Below are 15,432 nucleotides of genomic sequence, written 5' to 3'. Positions count from 1 at the left end.
GAAAGTATATGAGAATTTCTAAATTGTATTAAATAAACTATAAATGTTTAACCAGAAGATTAAATCTAAAGTAAATCAATATAACTATTTGATTGACTCAGGAAGTGTTTTTTAAATTAGGCTCTATTAGTGGTAATTGATATTTAAATCCTGTTGAGAATCTAATCTTAACCATCATTATAAATTTTAAATTATAAAATGCAGAAATAAGATGTCTCAAAAATCTTACAATCTTATGCATACTTATCATACCAAAACATGTTTTCAAGTCTTCCCATCTGTTCCAAAATAAGGACTTGGAGCAGCATTGGCTCCCCATTGTGCATTTGCTCTGTCATAGCACAGGCAGTGAGGGCTGTGTTCCTGTTCTTAGGAGCACACGTAACCCAGGTATGCTGGCATTGTAACAGTGAGAGAATGCTTCTGACAAATTGTAGTCAGACCCCCTGCTAAATGACCATGGGACAGTGGCATAGATTTGAACAGGGGACCTCATAAAGCATAACTAAAATAGAGCTTTTTGGTGCACAAGGTGGAGAAGTAAATAGGCCAGCAGATGTTCATTTAATGAATGTAATATAGGTGCTAAGGGCTTTGATCCTTTCTCCTGGTATTATTAGAAATGAGATAACAGAAATTTTTGGGGCTTTTTCAATGAAACATCAATGATAGGAGAGTTCTTCAATGCCAGAGCAAAGGAAGAGTCCTGCAGCTGTCACCTTCTCTTTCTGGTTGAGTGTGGCATCTGATACAGGAAAAGGGACTGCATTTTCTTTTTTTTTTTTAATTACAGGAAGCTATATTTTGGCTGCATTTTTCAGTTTTGTAGAAACCTTTGTATTGATACACTATAACAAAAGTCTACTCTCGTTCTTTTCTTGACTATTTTCAACACTTGGTTACTGACCTACTGAAATCTGTTTTTTTCTGATAGTGTTGTCTAGGCTAGCACACATCTCCAAATTGCCCTGCTGACTTTGCAGGTACTGCATTTCCTCTGACCATTCATAAATACCTCAGATAAAATTGTATAATACAGAGATCTTTCAAATAACTGGATGATTATTTTACATTATTTATTTTTTGTATTTTGGCTGTCAATAAGACAGCATAAGAGCTCTAATAAATATCTTCATTGGATTTATATTGCTCTTCAGTGCATGAAAACATTTGCCCAAACTGATTTCAATCATCCAGCTGTAGATATTTCTTCTTTAGAGTTACTTTAAAGCACAGCACTCGCACATTATTTATTCTGAAATAAATTATTAGTGGATTCATTTCAAGCAATATTTACTGTCAGTGGCCAAGAGGACTTCACTGAAGTCCCTTTCAGCTGTTATTTTATACATTCTTGATCAGCTGAACTGACTTAAAAAATACGATCTTCACTGTACCTGAAGATAACATAGATGCTTAACTGCTTAAATGGTGCTCCAGTTTCCAGCGATATCTAAACACAGTTTTGCCAGAACTGTTGAAATAGCTCAAGGACTGCCTCCTATGCAAGAGGACATAACAGGGAATTGTATTACATAAAACCAATTGAGTAATAAAAACTACACATTAGTTTACGAGATTCATCTATTCCAAAAGTTCTTCAATAATCTGCCAAGTTTCTGAGAGACGTTTGGCTAATCAAAATAACTGTATCTCACTGCCTCAGCCCAAATCAAGAGAGCAGAACACCTCTAAGAAGCAATTCCAATGATAAATTGCTTGTTCAGTGATAATATTTTCAGTTTCACAGTACAGCATGCATGGTCTGAGTCTTTTTTTCAAACTGCTGTCAATGCAGATTAATTATACAACTCTCTTTTTGTTATGACAGAGTAAAATAATGCAAGAGAAAGCATAATTAGTCTCATTCTACTTTATCAGAAAGCGTGGCTCGTGACAACACTGCTAAAGAATTGGGACTGTCCAGACTAGAGAAGAGACAAGTAGTGGAGGTAAGGATGTCTTTAAACACATCCTTTCTCCTGAGAAGAGGAAAGGAATAATCTATTTTCCATGCTTACTGTTATAGTAGAACAAGTAATAACCACAAATTACATTTAGAGAGGTTTAAATCAGACTTCAGAAAAAGTTTGCCAACAGTGGGGCTAATGAAGTTCTGGAAGATATATCCTAAGGGACCATGGAACTGTCTGTGAATACCTAAGAGCAAAGTGGACATAACAATGGTGTGGGGCAGATTCTGGCTTGCAGTAATGGCAATAATAATAATAATAAACATGAGGGTAATAATAACAATAAGTGCCTCCCTGAACTTACTGAAGGTAGCACAGTATCACTTAGTTGTCATTTTAATACTGGGTGCAAATCTCTTAGAGGATATGTACAATAAGATCATGCTAGTGCATCTAATATTAAATTTACATTGAGGTACTGTTGTAAAGATACTTTAATATTCCAGTTTTATTACTCTAACCATTAGAATAAGCTGAAATTCAATTAGGATTATTTCATGTCTGTGTAGCATTCTGGAAATGTAGAAGTAATGTAGTGTCACCAGATTGTTGGTAAATTATTAAAACTGTCTCTTCTGTCTTGCATCTCTGAATAGACTTCAAAATCTGTAGTTTTCAGAAGCATCAGTACCTTCAAATCTCTGTGTGCTAGAGAACAATTCATTTCTCATCTTCTCTATCACACTTCTGTGAATGCTCTTACTGAGCATATAAAGCAGAATGACTAGAAGAGGAACGCTGAAACTAGCATATGTTGTCTAGCCTTTAATTCCCTGGGCTGATTTTCCTGGAGTAAACAGAAGCAGGAATTCCACCCAGAGCTTCTGGATGGGTGTTAGCAGTGACTAAAGCAGAATGTGCATGTCATTACAGAGGGCTGTTTCTGAGTCTGGGCAGGTAAGCAGGATCATTCAAAGACAGCTCTGTAACTTTAGCTCTAAATCTCCCTGCAGTCACACTGCCACAGGGCAGGCCAGGAGGAAATACTTGCTCATCCACTCTTCAGTTTTTAAACCAAATTTTTTTTTGTGTTCCTGCACAGGAACATTACAAATGTAGCAGAGTTGACTCTGTGGTGAAGTTTCAACACAAAGATGAACACAAGTTAACACATTTCACTATCCTAAGATTAAAGGAGAGAAGGATGCTGAGGACAACTGAGGATATCAGGGAATTCTGACCATCTGAATAAATTATTGCTTTATCAGCTAAGTGTATATGAGAGGGAAATTTGTGTTGTCCCAGAAGAATAGAAATATGATGTTTGTGCTGAAGTACATAATGACTTTTTATATGCAGCATCTGCCAGAGAATCAAAGTAGGAGTAAGATTTCTATCAAAAGCACAGGTATGGTGATGAGGGTCACAGAAATACCTCACCAGTGACAGAACTCCCTATGTCTCTATAGAAATACCCTGTCAGTTGTTTCTGTTGAATGCACAGCTAAATGCAATTCAGGACTTTAGCAATGTTAAGTAGTAAGTTAGAGCTACATTCCAGGAGAATTAAATGGTTTCTGTGTTTAGCCTAGTTTCTCAAGGCAGCAATACTTATTTGGTCCATCGCTATCTTCCTATATTTTGTGTGTGCTTGCCAATTGCTTTTGAATTTTGTGATCAGTCAGAGAAATTTCACAGTTTGCCAAATAGTATGTCTGTCATGTTCTATGAAAATATGTGGTCAGAGAGAGATATTAACTGTCCTCAGTATGAGCTCATCCCATAATAGATAACAGGAGTTCACATAAAGGGGTAATGTATGAAAACCCTGACTATAGGAGAAGATTCAGTAGGTGATTGTGGTTGGTTGGATGTCAGGGAAGCCAGTAATAAGACTAAAGGAAACTGTGCTTTATTAGTTTTGCTAATCACAGAACAATGTGCATTTTAATTACCAGAATTATCTGCAAAGTTAAAATCTGGAATACAGACAGACACAAGGACTTCTGTGATACTGCATGATGTCACAGTGTGGCAGAGTAAAAGCTGTGCATGCCATTTTTAGTGACTGATTGGCCTTGACAGTAATAATACCATTTACAGCACTTTATACTTCCAAAGCCCATTACTACCACTAATTAATTCTTAGAATACCCTTGAGGGGTGCTGCTTGGAAGATAAATTGGAGTATTGCTGTTTTAACACTGAAAACCGAGACAGATCACTAAGCAGTGATAGTGCTTAGACTAGAATTAGAGTAAAAACTCTTAATCAAGTGTGAAAGTAATGCCCTGCTGAAGATGAAAATTTGCATCTATGCTTCAAGGTCATGTTTAAAGATAAACAAAGGTATGTAATATAAAAAGTATTTCTGTAGCACTAGTGAATGGATATTGAAAACAATACTTCATATGGATGCACAAGTTTGATATGGATTTAACTGATGCCAGCTCTGTACTAGTCAAACTTCAGCAGAAATTTTTTCACAAACCCAAACCTCTGCAGTCAGGGTTGGGATATTCCAGTCAAGTCATCCAAAGCCATCACCAACAAATAGTAAATAGTCCTCATTGTGCCTTATAGGACTAAGCAGTAATAGAGTTTCTTTTCCATTTTGTGCAAATAAATGCAGGGTGCAGCTGGGAGTAAAAGTTTTCATCCACTGTGTACTCTGTAGATTGCAAGTGAAGCCACCTCATTCCCTCATACATCCAGCCTTTTCTAAAATCCACTCAGACCAGGAGGGGTTAGTAAGCCACTTTAAATTTACAATAATTTTTTTAGAACATGGCATGGTCCCTTACCATTTCTCCTTACCAGGGAATGGAGGTCTTGAAGAACATTAATGTATCTTTTAAAAAAACAGCCAGCTACTCATCTTCCTGATTGCCTTTCTTTCCTTGCTGGGATGTTTGTGCATACTTCTTGATTTTTAACAAAAGCTTCCTGACACACACTGGAAATATTCTTTACTTTTTTCTTTTTGTATTGTTCTGGAGTACTACTTTGGTAGTTTACTGTATGTACTACATGGCATTCCTAAAGAAATAAGCCTGACCTTACTGTATCTTTCCTAAGGTATCTGTTAAATAATAGCATCAAGAAGTATGAATTTCTAATTAAAAATTTTAATGAACAGTTATTGTCATTCCTAAATGCAGTCTCTACGTATGTATAATTCAGTCACATTATTCTCTTTATATGCAGTAATTCCCATATATATATATATAGTAATTACAGTTTTGTCCCTGGCAGCCTGGGATGACCTTTTTTTTCCTCTGGATGTTGCAGATTGTTTGTGCTTTGACATTTGGTGCAGTTAAGCAAGTGTGTGGAGATGGAGTTTAATGAATTAGACAGCAGTACAGGGTAATATAGTTAATATATCGCTCATATTTTGTGTTTTATTTTTGTTTTTCCAGTGAATGTCATAACTCTACAGATAGAATAAAAGTAAGAGTATGGGATGAAGATGATGATATCAAATCTAGAGTAAAACAGCATTTCAAAAAGGAGTCAGATGACTTCCTTGGGCAAACAATCATTGAAGTAAGAACACTGAGTGGAGAAATGGATGTATGGTATAATTTAGGTATGATTCTTACTGATTTTTTGAAACAAATTTAGGTAGAGTATTACTGTCTTTAACTTTGTGACTTCAAAATATGTACCTTTGGTACCAATGTATGACTTTTAAAGTATTAAATGTTACAGGTTGATTTGAAAATAGAAGATAGAACCCCTACTGCCCCATCCCCCTGTGCCACTGGCAGGGAAGGGGAAGAGAAAATCAGGAGTAAACCTGTGAAGAAGGGATGGGTGAGGGGAAGGTGTGTTTCAAGATTTGGGTTTATTTTTCATTATCCTCCTCTGATTTCACTGGTAATAAATTGATTTTCCCCCAAGCTAAGTCTGGTTTTGGCCATGGAAGTAATTGGTGAGTGATCTGTTCCTCATCCTTCTCTTGACCCATGGGGCTCTCATTAGATTTTCTATCGAGCAGAGGAAGGGATGTGATAGAGTAGCTTTGGTGGGCACCTACCAGATTCAGCCCATCACACTCAGAGTAGTCCAGGTTGTTGGTAAAGTCCTCATAACTCAAGGAAAATAATAATAATAATTAGCACAGATATCAGGTAGAAAATTATAGTAATTTCAATTGAAAAGAGGAAAGTATTATATAAATAGATGTGCAGCCTTTTTTTGAGGAGATAAAATAAGAAAGATTCTTTACTTCATAGTTAGATATTTTATTTTGTGGACTGAACCATGTGTGAGGTATTAAACATTCTTTTTTTCAACAGCAGGACTCCTTGGCTTTAAAAGATTAAACTAGAATGATTTATGAAAGCTTTTCATATGACATACATGTGTTCTTGGCAGTTACTAATGTATTATTTTTCCACTCTTCAGAAAAGCGAACAGATAAATCGGCTGTCTCTGGGGCCATTAGACTGAAAATCAATGTTGAAATTGAAGGAGAGGAGAAAGTTGCTCCCTATCATGTGCAGTACACCTGTCTACATGAGGTATGTTGGAGGAGTTATAGTATACAGTATAGAAATTACTGTTCAGTTGTTGCATGGATAAAGAAAAAAGGCTACAGAACATTAGAGCACTGAAACAAATAACTGCTGCTGTACTTGAGGACATGTTTATTTTAGATTTCCCATTCTGTGTTGCTGAGGAAGTATCAGGTTCAGAGGCAAGGGTAGAATAACATAAGACCAACAAACAAATCATTCCTGCCAGGAGGTGTTAGAAAAAGAGGTTGAGCCAGATAAACTCTGCCTGTACTGTTTTTTGATTTAGCTCTTTGATACATGATTGTTAGCATCAGAAATATACAAACATTTATATATATATTACAGAAGTATACTGTAAAGGATTTCTTTTGTTTTACAGTAATACATATTTTGGAGAGTGAGAAAAAGGAGAAACACTAATACTATAAAATCTAATTTTCCTTTAATCTAATTTGCTTTTGTCAACATTGAAAAAAACCATCACTGATGAATAGGTGTGTCTTCTGAAAGATTTTCTTTGTAATTGACTATTCTTCCTTCAAATAGTGATCCATGTAGAAATTCTATTCTGGAAATACAAGTAGTTTCTGAAAGCTGATAGCTCATACATGACTGAAAGTTCACCACTAGCATGTAGCCACAAAGTCCCATTGTTCACCATTTGTAAAATCAGATATTTACGGCATTTCTGCTGATCAATTTTGACCTGAAATTGCAAATGTTGGACTTATGAAGTAAATGACAATATTCAAACGCTTTAAGGGAATCCAAGAGACAATTAAGGGCTAGTTAGCAAAACTAAAAGTATTTTGAGGTTTTAGGTTTTTTTTTTTTCAATCACTGAAATAGGAAATAAATCTATTTTATTTATTTTTATTTATCCAATCCAAAATGGGATTTTGTGGATACAAATAAAGTTGTGGAATTAGTGGATACATATGGAGCTAGGCAATCTAGCATTCTATGCCATGTATGTCAAATCCTAGCTTTGCTCCCAAGGGTACTAAACCTAAGCTTTATTGCAAATCTTGCACAACTTGAGAGGCAGCTGCAGTGTTTCTGTTAGCTCCATGTAAGTGAAGGACTTAAATAATGAATTTGAAATGTATTGGTCACGGATACAATTGAAATTGAAGCACTCCACAATAAATATTACAACATCCTGATTTCATTCACTAGCAAGGGCATATAAATGAGAAGTTTCCGCACTGTTTTATGCTGCAGTCTTTCTGTGCCAGTTAAAGGCAGAGACTTTATATTAAGAAGTTACAATGTGCTGAATCACAAGTCTGCTGCTAGTTTGAGCCAGTCTTTGGAAAAATAAAAATTTACTAACAACATGTTGAATACTATATGTAGGATATATTTTCAGAATGCTTCTTAAAAGCCAAACTTCCATTTTTGAAATGTTTCATACCTTTAGAATCTCTTCCATTACTTGACGGATGTAAAGTCGAATGGTGTGGTGAAAATCCCTGAGGTGAAAGGCGATGAGGCCTGGAAGGTGTACTTTGATGATGCTGCACAGGAAATTGTGGATGAATTTGCAATGCGCTATGGAATTGAATATATTTATCAAGCTATGACGTAAGTATCATCATGGCTTGCTTTCTGCTTTGGTGTCAACAATGTGTTTGAGCAAAATAATGAACTTCAAGCCTTTGTGAATTCATTCACTGTTTCTCTTCTCATTCCTGACTTCAAATTCTTATCATTTTGTCCATCTGTTTCTCATTAAAGTGCTTCTCATCTGCAGTGGCTTTAAGATACAAGCATTTTATAAGCTGTTACTGGTATTACTGCTAATGCATTCCATAATCCTTATGATACTGATATATAGCACGGTTCATAAAGAGTTCCAATGTTCCAGATGCAACTGGAACAGGGTTTCACAAGCTCTGTACTCTTCTACTACTATGGAAGCTCACTAGTGGCTATAGTGATCTTCCAGAGTACATGTAAATAATTAGTGCGAACCATTTTTAACAGTACTGAGACCTATTACTACATTGTCCATTCTGAAGTAGCCGTCTGAACAGCTTAGAACACAGCACCACCTAGCTCAGAGGCTCATGATAATGAGAGGTCCATCATATGCTCTCAATTTATCCAGCAAAAACCTTTCTGGTGAAAAGGACTATATTCTGCTGGAGCTGTAGAAAAGCAGGGGACTTCAAATGAGTCCTATAAATAAAAAATACAGACTTTTTTCTTACAGAAACCTGATATTGTGGGATTTTTAATCAGAACATCTCTGATATTTTTGCATCTCCTTGCCTCCTAAAAAGAAGTCTTATTATAAGTATGAAGGTACATAAAAATATGAAGTTTTCTATTCATTGCATAATGTATTGACACCACCTACTATTGCAATGAGCTTGTCTTTCACTTAATGTAGTTGTCTGTGAATTTCTTGTATTGTTCATCTAATAGAGGGTCAGGGAATGTATTGTACTGTACACATTTTTAGTGATTTTTCCTTCAAGGAACTTACACAGCATTGCACATAATAATTAATGAAACTTGAGAGTTCCCCTGTTTTGTATTTATATTACATATGGAGGAATTAGTGTGTTGACTTTCATGAGTATTTGTGTTTCTGTGTTTAGTTTCTCTGTAGGTCTGTGTAATTGTTATGTCATTTATTAACTTATCCTGGTATTGTAGTTTTATAACTTGATTTAAAATGGTATGGGATTTTTACCAAAATGTTAGTGATAGAGTTGTTCCTGCTCTGTGTATCAAAATTAGTTCAAGTTTTGACCAGAAATGAGTTGTTAAGAGCTATTAATGCCAAAGGAGGGCTGTTATTAGTGATTTGCATAAGAAATAAAGGGCTGATTTAGCATTAGTTTTGTCTTAACATAGCCTCAGTAGTTGATTATCTCAGTATAACATGGCTGAATTTTTGACTGACAACTGTAAAATTATTTTGAATTTTGTTTTTCTTCATCACTCAGTGTATTCATATACTGCCAAATTTTCCAGCAAAAGTTTGAAACTGGTTTTCGAAATACAGATGATGCATAAGTTAGCATTGCAAAAATAGCAATATAACTGATATGAGTATATAAAATATTTTTTACTTAATAGTGGTAGGACTTGACAAGTTGTATTTTTATATTAAGAAGATGCTTTGTTTTTAACTCAGTAAATAACATTCAGATATTCATGGAAAGTAAGTAAATTTAGTCTGCACATCTAACATGGATCTGGGCAAATACTCCAACACATTTTTCAGGAGTCCTTACTCAAAAACTCTAACCAAGCCATTCTAAGTTAATTAACCTATTTTGCCATGCCCTCTTTTTGGTCTTGCTTTCTTCTATACCTTTTCCCACAAATTTCCTTGATGTTGTTGACTGCAAACCAGGTATCTGAAAGCAGATGTAATGAGAAAATTAATTTAATATTGATAGTCAAAAGAAATAAAAACTAAGATTTCTTTGTCCCTATACCCACATCCTTTTATATTTTATCATGTCAATAATGAGCACTGCCTTTTTGAGGGGACAGCCCCAGCCTGTTTAAGTTAGCAATAAAATCAGTGATGCATGTAATCTAAGTAATACTTGGAGAAAAATATATATTCATATACGTTGTTTTGCTGATTCATCTGCAGGCTCATCTCGGAGCATTCAGATTTTGGGGAGAAGAGTAGTGAAGACACTAAGTCTATTTGTCATGAGGAATTTTCTTTTGGACTATTATCTCTCGGTTTTATTTCTTTTTATGAGATTACCTTTTTCTTCTGGAACAATTTTAGTGGCTGGAAGAAAATGTACAGCTTCTTGATTTGGAAAATAGAATTATCAGATTTCACTTGGTAACAAAGATCTTCTACTAAAACAAAAGAAATTCTTTATTATACAACAGAGAGAATTTGAATGTAATCACTTAGCCCAGAGGAATTTTGTGTATGCTTGAGAATCTAGTTGCAGAGTTCTTCTACTGCATGTCTCATGACAACATTGGAAATTAAAATGTTTGTGTTTGTAAACACAAAACTGACTAAGCTTTAATACCCCAGGATCCAGACCCCAGAGAGTATCTGCGCTTTATCAGGCTACGTGAGTTTTAGGATGATGTTAACGAGATGCTCTTTTTGCCTAAATTTAATTTTTACTATTCGTATTTGTTTTAAAGTTAGCTATTATAAAAAGTTTCAGTGCCACTTAATGATAGTCAGTCTTGACCATTTTAACTATTGAAACATGGCATATGCTGGAGTAGGAACATATAACTTTCTGCATTTCTATACAGCATAAACCTGATTATGCTTTTCTAAAGTACCCCTGTCTGAAGTTTTTTGGTATCCTGTCCCACTACAGCAAAAGACAATCCCACTTGTGTATAATTTCTGGTTCATGATGGTGGCTTTGTCATCTATGATCCCTTAATAAATCCTGAAGATTTCCTTCTGGCCCTCAATAGTTATTTGTATCTTCTCCTTTAGAGCACAAAAATAATATTTCAAATATTTAGTCTGATTTTCTAAACACAGCAAATACTGAAATGTGGAATCAGACCAGAAGATATCATGCAGGTTACCTGTCTGCTCTAGTCATTGTCTGCAGTGAGACCTTTCTCACCAGACTTAGAAAGAGAATTCCGGTGTGGTTGCACCACTTGCTGGAGATAAGAACATCTCCACATTTTTATGAAATAAATGTAGATTTTTTCCCATGAAGATGCTGACTTAGAAGGGGTGTTTTACTCTTAAGATAAGGACTACAACTGCACAGCTCCTGAGCAAGGAAATCTACTTTAAGTTACCAAATATGGAATTCATGTTAATAGAAAAACAACCATCAACCCAAACTAAAATACAACAAAAAGACTGATTCTGTTGCAGTAATTGCAGCTCTTTGAAGTCTATACGTTACATAATCCACTCTTCTTTCTTATGATTATTTTATTCTTTCATTCCTCATGAAGTCTGAGCTAGGAAAAGAAAAGCAAGACCATTACAGCCATTCTTGCATGGTTCAGATGAGAATTTTTTTTTTTGTTTTTGTGTTGGATAGCAGCCAGACAGACACTGTTAGCCACACGACTGGTACAAGCATGGATGTGTGAGACAATAGGGAGGAAAATAAATATCACAAATGACAGGAAGAAAAAGTAGAAAAACAGCACAATGACAGCTGGCCTTTATTTTGATGACTGTGGGGACTGATGGCAGTTTGAGCTGTAAAGTCAATGTCTAGAAGGAATCATACTGGAACTTTATTTACCTACATATATTAAGCCGCATTCTGCAATGAAGGGGAAATAACTTTTTTCCTGCCATTCATCTTTCAGCATAATTTATTTCTCTTTAGAAGGCAAAAATCCAAGTACATATTGAAACAGTGTTTGACTAGACACTGAAATTACACATAATATCATCAGCCTGAATTTATTGTGTAATAGAGTCAAGTGCAATAAAAGCTCTATTAAGATCTTTACTTCTTACTGGCAAGAGTCACCACAGGTAGAACCTAATGATTCTCAATCAGCAACATAGTTCTCATTCCAGCAGGTTAATGGACACTAACTATGTCATCTTGTTCTCCTGCTAGTTTTCAATTAATGTGGCAGCATTACAGAAAGCACACAAATTGCCCATTAAACTAATTTTTTATTGATAGCATTTGCTTACTGATGAATACAGCACATCAATTACACTCCTTTCTTTGCTAATTCATGCTAGCAGAAATACTGGAAGAATCCCAGGCACTGTCTATTGGTCGGAAAATTGCATAGTAAGAAAGTTGGAGCAAGCAGGCCAGGTTTCAGCTTATGCAGTGCAACTGTCCTCTAAAATGTGTGAGACTTAGCAATGGTTGCTGTGAGATCATGTGCCCACTAGAAATTGTTAATAATTCATGCTACTGGCTGCTGTTTTCAAAGACCTGCAAAAACAAGGACAGGGGTTTACTTTGATTTATTCATTTCAGCAAGCAGAAGGAATCCAGGTATCTTGCAGGTAGCTGATAACTTGAGTTACCAGCACTCTGAGTCGTGACCCATATTGTGTACTTAATAGATCCTGTGAAAATTAGGGATTTTAATTAAATGATAGAAACAAAAATCTGTCACAGATGCTTTATCATAATTTTCACTAAGCACATTACAGGTGAAACAGTGCAGTGATACAATAAAGACATAAATTATAGCAATTGTGTAGAATGTGCCCCCTGTTGATGGAGTAAACAAGTTACCCTTTGTCTCCATAATAGGGAAAAAGCCCACAAGTTTCTCTCCTCAATTTGGTTAAAAGACACCTCATAGGACCTTGGAGACTTCACCTCAAAGTTAAGGATAGCCAATTGGACAGCAGCCAAAAAGTCCTGCCTAAGCAATTCACTAGAAAAAAAGAGAACAAAAGAAGTAATCGCTTTTGTGAAGTGTTTTAGCAGGAGCAAAAACCTCTTGCCCTGGCTCAGTTTTTCTCTGTAAAGAGCTTTGTTATTTTGCCTTTTATTAAAACTTTTCTGTTTCCAACACTGTCACAGGAGCCATCCTGCTACTTTTATGCCATCTGAGATAGCTGAGCTGTCTTGGGTGTAATACTTATCTCTGAGAGCTTATGAGACCTGGCTCAGAGAAACCAAGTATTACAATTGCTTTAAATTTTCCTTGTGAAAAATTGGTACAGTTTGGGTCTATTCTCAATATAAGAATTCAGTACAGGTCATGGGTAGCTCATTGTGAAATGGTTAGGGCAACCTGCTGAAGATACCTTAAAATGTTGACCCAAACAATATTTCCATGGTCTGTCATGTTCCCTTAAAGGCAATTGGGACAATCTCGGTGATTGCTGCTTTTTGTTCCTTTTGCCTGCCTCCACCCTCAGCAGAGCATGTTACAGGTATGACTCTGAGGCCCGTGGGGTTATTAGTGCCTTTTTATCTCCACATTGATGTTACTCATGCACTAAGGACCTTTAAGTCCACTAAAAGACTTTTAGAAATTAAAGGTAATCAATATTAAAAGTATTAATTATTTTGTCAATTTTTTGAAAATTGGTTCTATCATCCCTACATATATTTTCCAAACTTACTATAGATAAGTAGATATTTCTATTAGCTTTAAAGGTTACTTTTATTGGTGAGAACCACCTGATATCACTGTTGTAATTTATTACAAAGGAAAGTAGTATTCTTCTACTTGACAGAAAACATGACATATGTTTTGAAAGATTTTTCTGAGGGGTAGAGAACTGTGTTGTTCTTTTGTTGAAGTCACATTTCAGTCTTCAAAAGCACTTCTTACAAATACTGGCAGTGATTTAAAGGTTTGGTAACATTATTCCATAAGCACATAGCTGGGAACGTTGGGCTCTAGTCCTGGCCCATGTGGTTGGTTTCTGTGTAGTTTTGAGCAGTTTCAGTTCTGTAAAATGCAGATAATAGCACTTAATAATTGCCCCTACAGGAAAATAATCTTGAATAATGCCTTGAAGGATGATTTGGGCAGTTACAACAGTTAAGGGAATTTGGCTTAAGTTTAGCAGGAGAGGTCAATTGTACCTTGTGTTAATTTTTTTCTTGGAAGGACATTAGTGCCCAGGTGGTTCAGGCCCAGCACACTGCTTTGCCTTATGCTCCTGAGAAGGAACAGGAGAGAGGAGCCAGAGACTCCAGCTAAGAGGAGCATGTGGCCAAATCAGGACCTTCAGTCATACAGAGCCTGATTGGAATTTCTTAATCCTCTTCTGTTTGTACACCTGTTTTTACCACCATCTTTTTATAATCCCCCTCATTCTCTTTCCTAGTCCTGCCTAATTATAGATCTTGAAATTAGGAATTTATATTTGCAGTGATGATGTTCACTCTCCTCATGTGTCATATCTTTCTTTCATTTGTATCTTTCACATTTTGTTGTGTTATAAGCTCTTTGTATGCTTCCAGCAGGCATCTCTTGTTTCATTAAACAAGTAAACAGTGCTGCTACATTGCACCTCTGGGTTTAACAGACATTACCTAAATTTTACTGGCCTGGATCGAAGTGGAAGAGTTTGTTATGACCTAATTCAAATCAAGGTGAACTCAGAAGCTGCTTGAAGCACCTTTCATTAATAATGTAACATGAAATAAAAACCACACTAAAATGCTGGTTTGAGTCTTTTATTTGTCAGCAATTTAATCTTTTTCTACCACAGATCTCTGTGACTTTCCGTGATGATGAGTTAAAGTTTACTTCTTAGGTTTTCTTTAAATATGAATGTTTTGTTTAATAGGAATTAAAATAGTTAAATCATGTTTTTGTATTTAGGATTAACAGAGTAAGAACTGAATGTGAATCTAATGTGGCCAGTTTGGAAATATCAGTGTTCAACAAGTGACAATTGTATCAAACATGTCTGGATTTTCCTCATATCCGTCTTTACAATTTTCCACCAGGTAGCCTGAAAGTTACATAATTGGAGTTAGAAATAAATTATAATGAGAGAAGAAGCAGATTCCCTGCAATCTTTAATAACTGTTGGTTTGTTTGAATTTCAGGCATTTTTCCTGTCTCTCTTCTAAATACATGTGCCCTGGTGTTCCAGCAGTTATGAGTACATTGTTGGCCAATATAAATGCTTTCTATGCTCATACAACAGCAGCAACTAATGTATCTGCCTCAGATCGCTTTGCTGCTACTAACTTTGGGGTAAGTAGATTTTCTTTTTTAATAGAATTCTGGTCTTTTTTTTTTTTCTTCCTAGTATATTCCATATTAACTTTTACATTGAATTTTTATTTTAATTGCTCATTTTAAAGAGTAAGGGTTGTTGTTAGCTCTTGAAAATTCTACCCTGAGTCTTTAAAGTCAATCATCATAAAAGCCAGAGAAGATGTTGCTTAGCTCCTTGTGAGGTGTAGAGGGTAGAAAGCACTGGCACACATTCATGGTACTAAAATCTCCGACAGATTTTTGTTTTATTGCAGTGGGCCTTGCAAACTGCTAACTGCATTAGACTAAGTATTGGATGCAATTCCTTTCTTGGGCTGTATCATCAG

The 15,432-nt window shown here is 35.7% G+C and overlaps 1 protein-coding gene across 1 annotated transcript in view; it reads left to right on the top strand.

Moving 5' to 3' along the window:
* The window catches only part of UNC13C (unc-13 homolog C), a 127,380-nt gene that overhangs the window by 41,777 nt on the left and 70,171 nt on the right, over positions 1-15,432 (top strand). The window contains exons 9-12 of the mRNA XM_085588704.1: positions 5,336-5,505; positions 6,327-6,442; positions 7,863-8,026; positions 14,932-15,082. Of these exons, the coding sequence (XP_085444830.1) occupies positions 5,336-5,505; positions 6,327-6,442; positions 7,863-8,026; positions 14,932-15,082 (601 nt within the window). The remainder of the gene's footprint in view (positions 1-5,335; positions 5,506-6,326; positions 6,443-7,862; positions 8,027-14,931; positions 15,083-15,432) is intronic.

Source organism: Lonchura striata, chromosome 10, assembly GCF_050655825.1.
Source record: "Lonchura striata isolate lonStrDom1 chromosome 10, ASM5065582v1, whole genome shotgun sequence".
Classification (NCBI taxonomy): Eukaryota; Metazoa; Chordata; class Aves; order Passeriformes; family Estrildidae; genus Lonchura; species Lonchura striata.
This window is presented reverse-complemented; position numbering and strand designations above follow the sequence as displayed.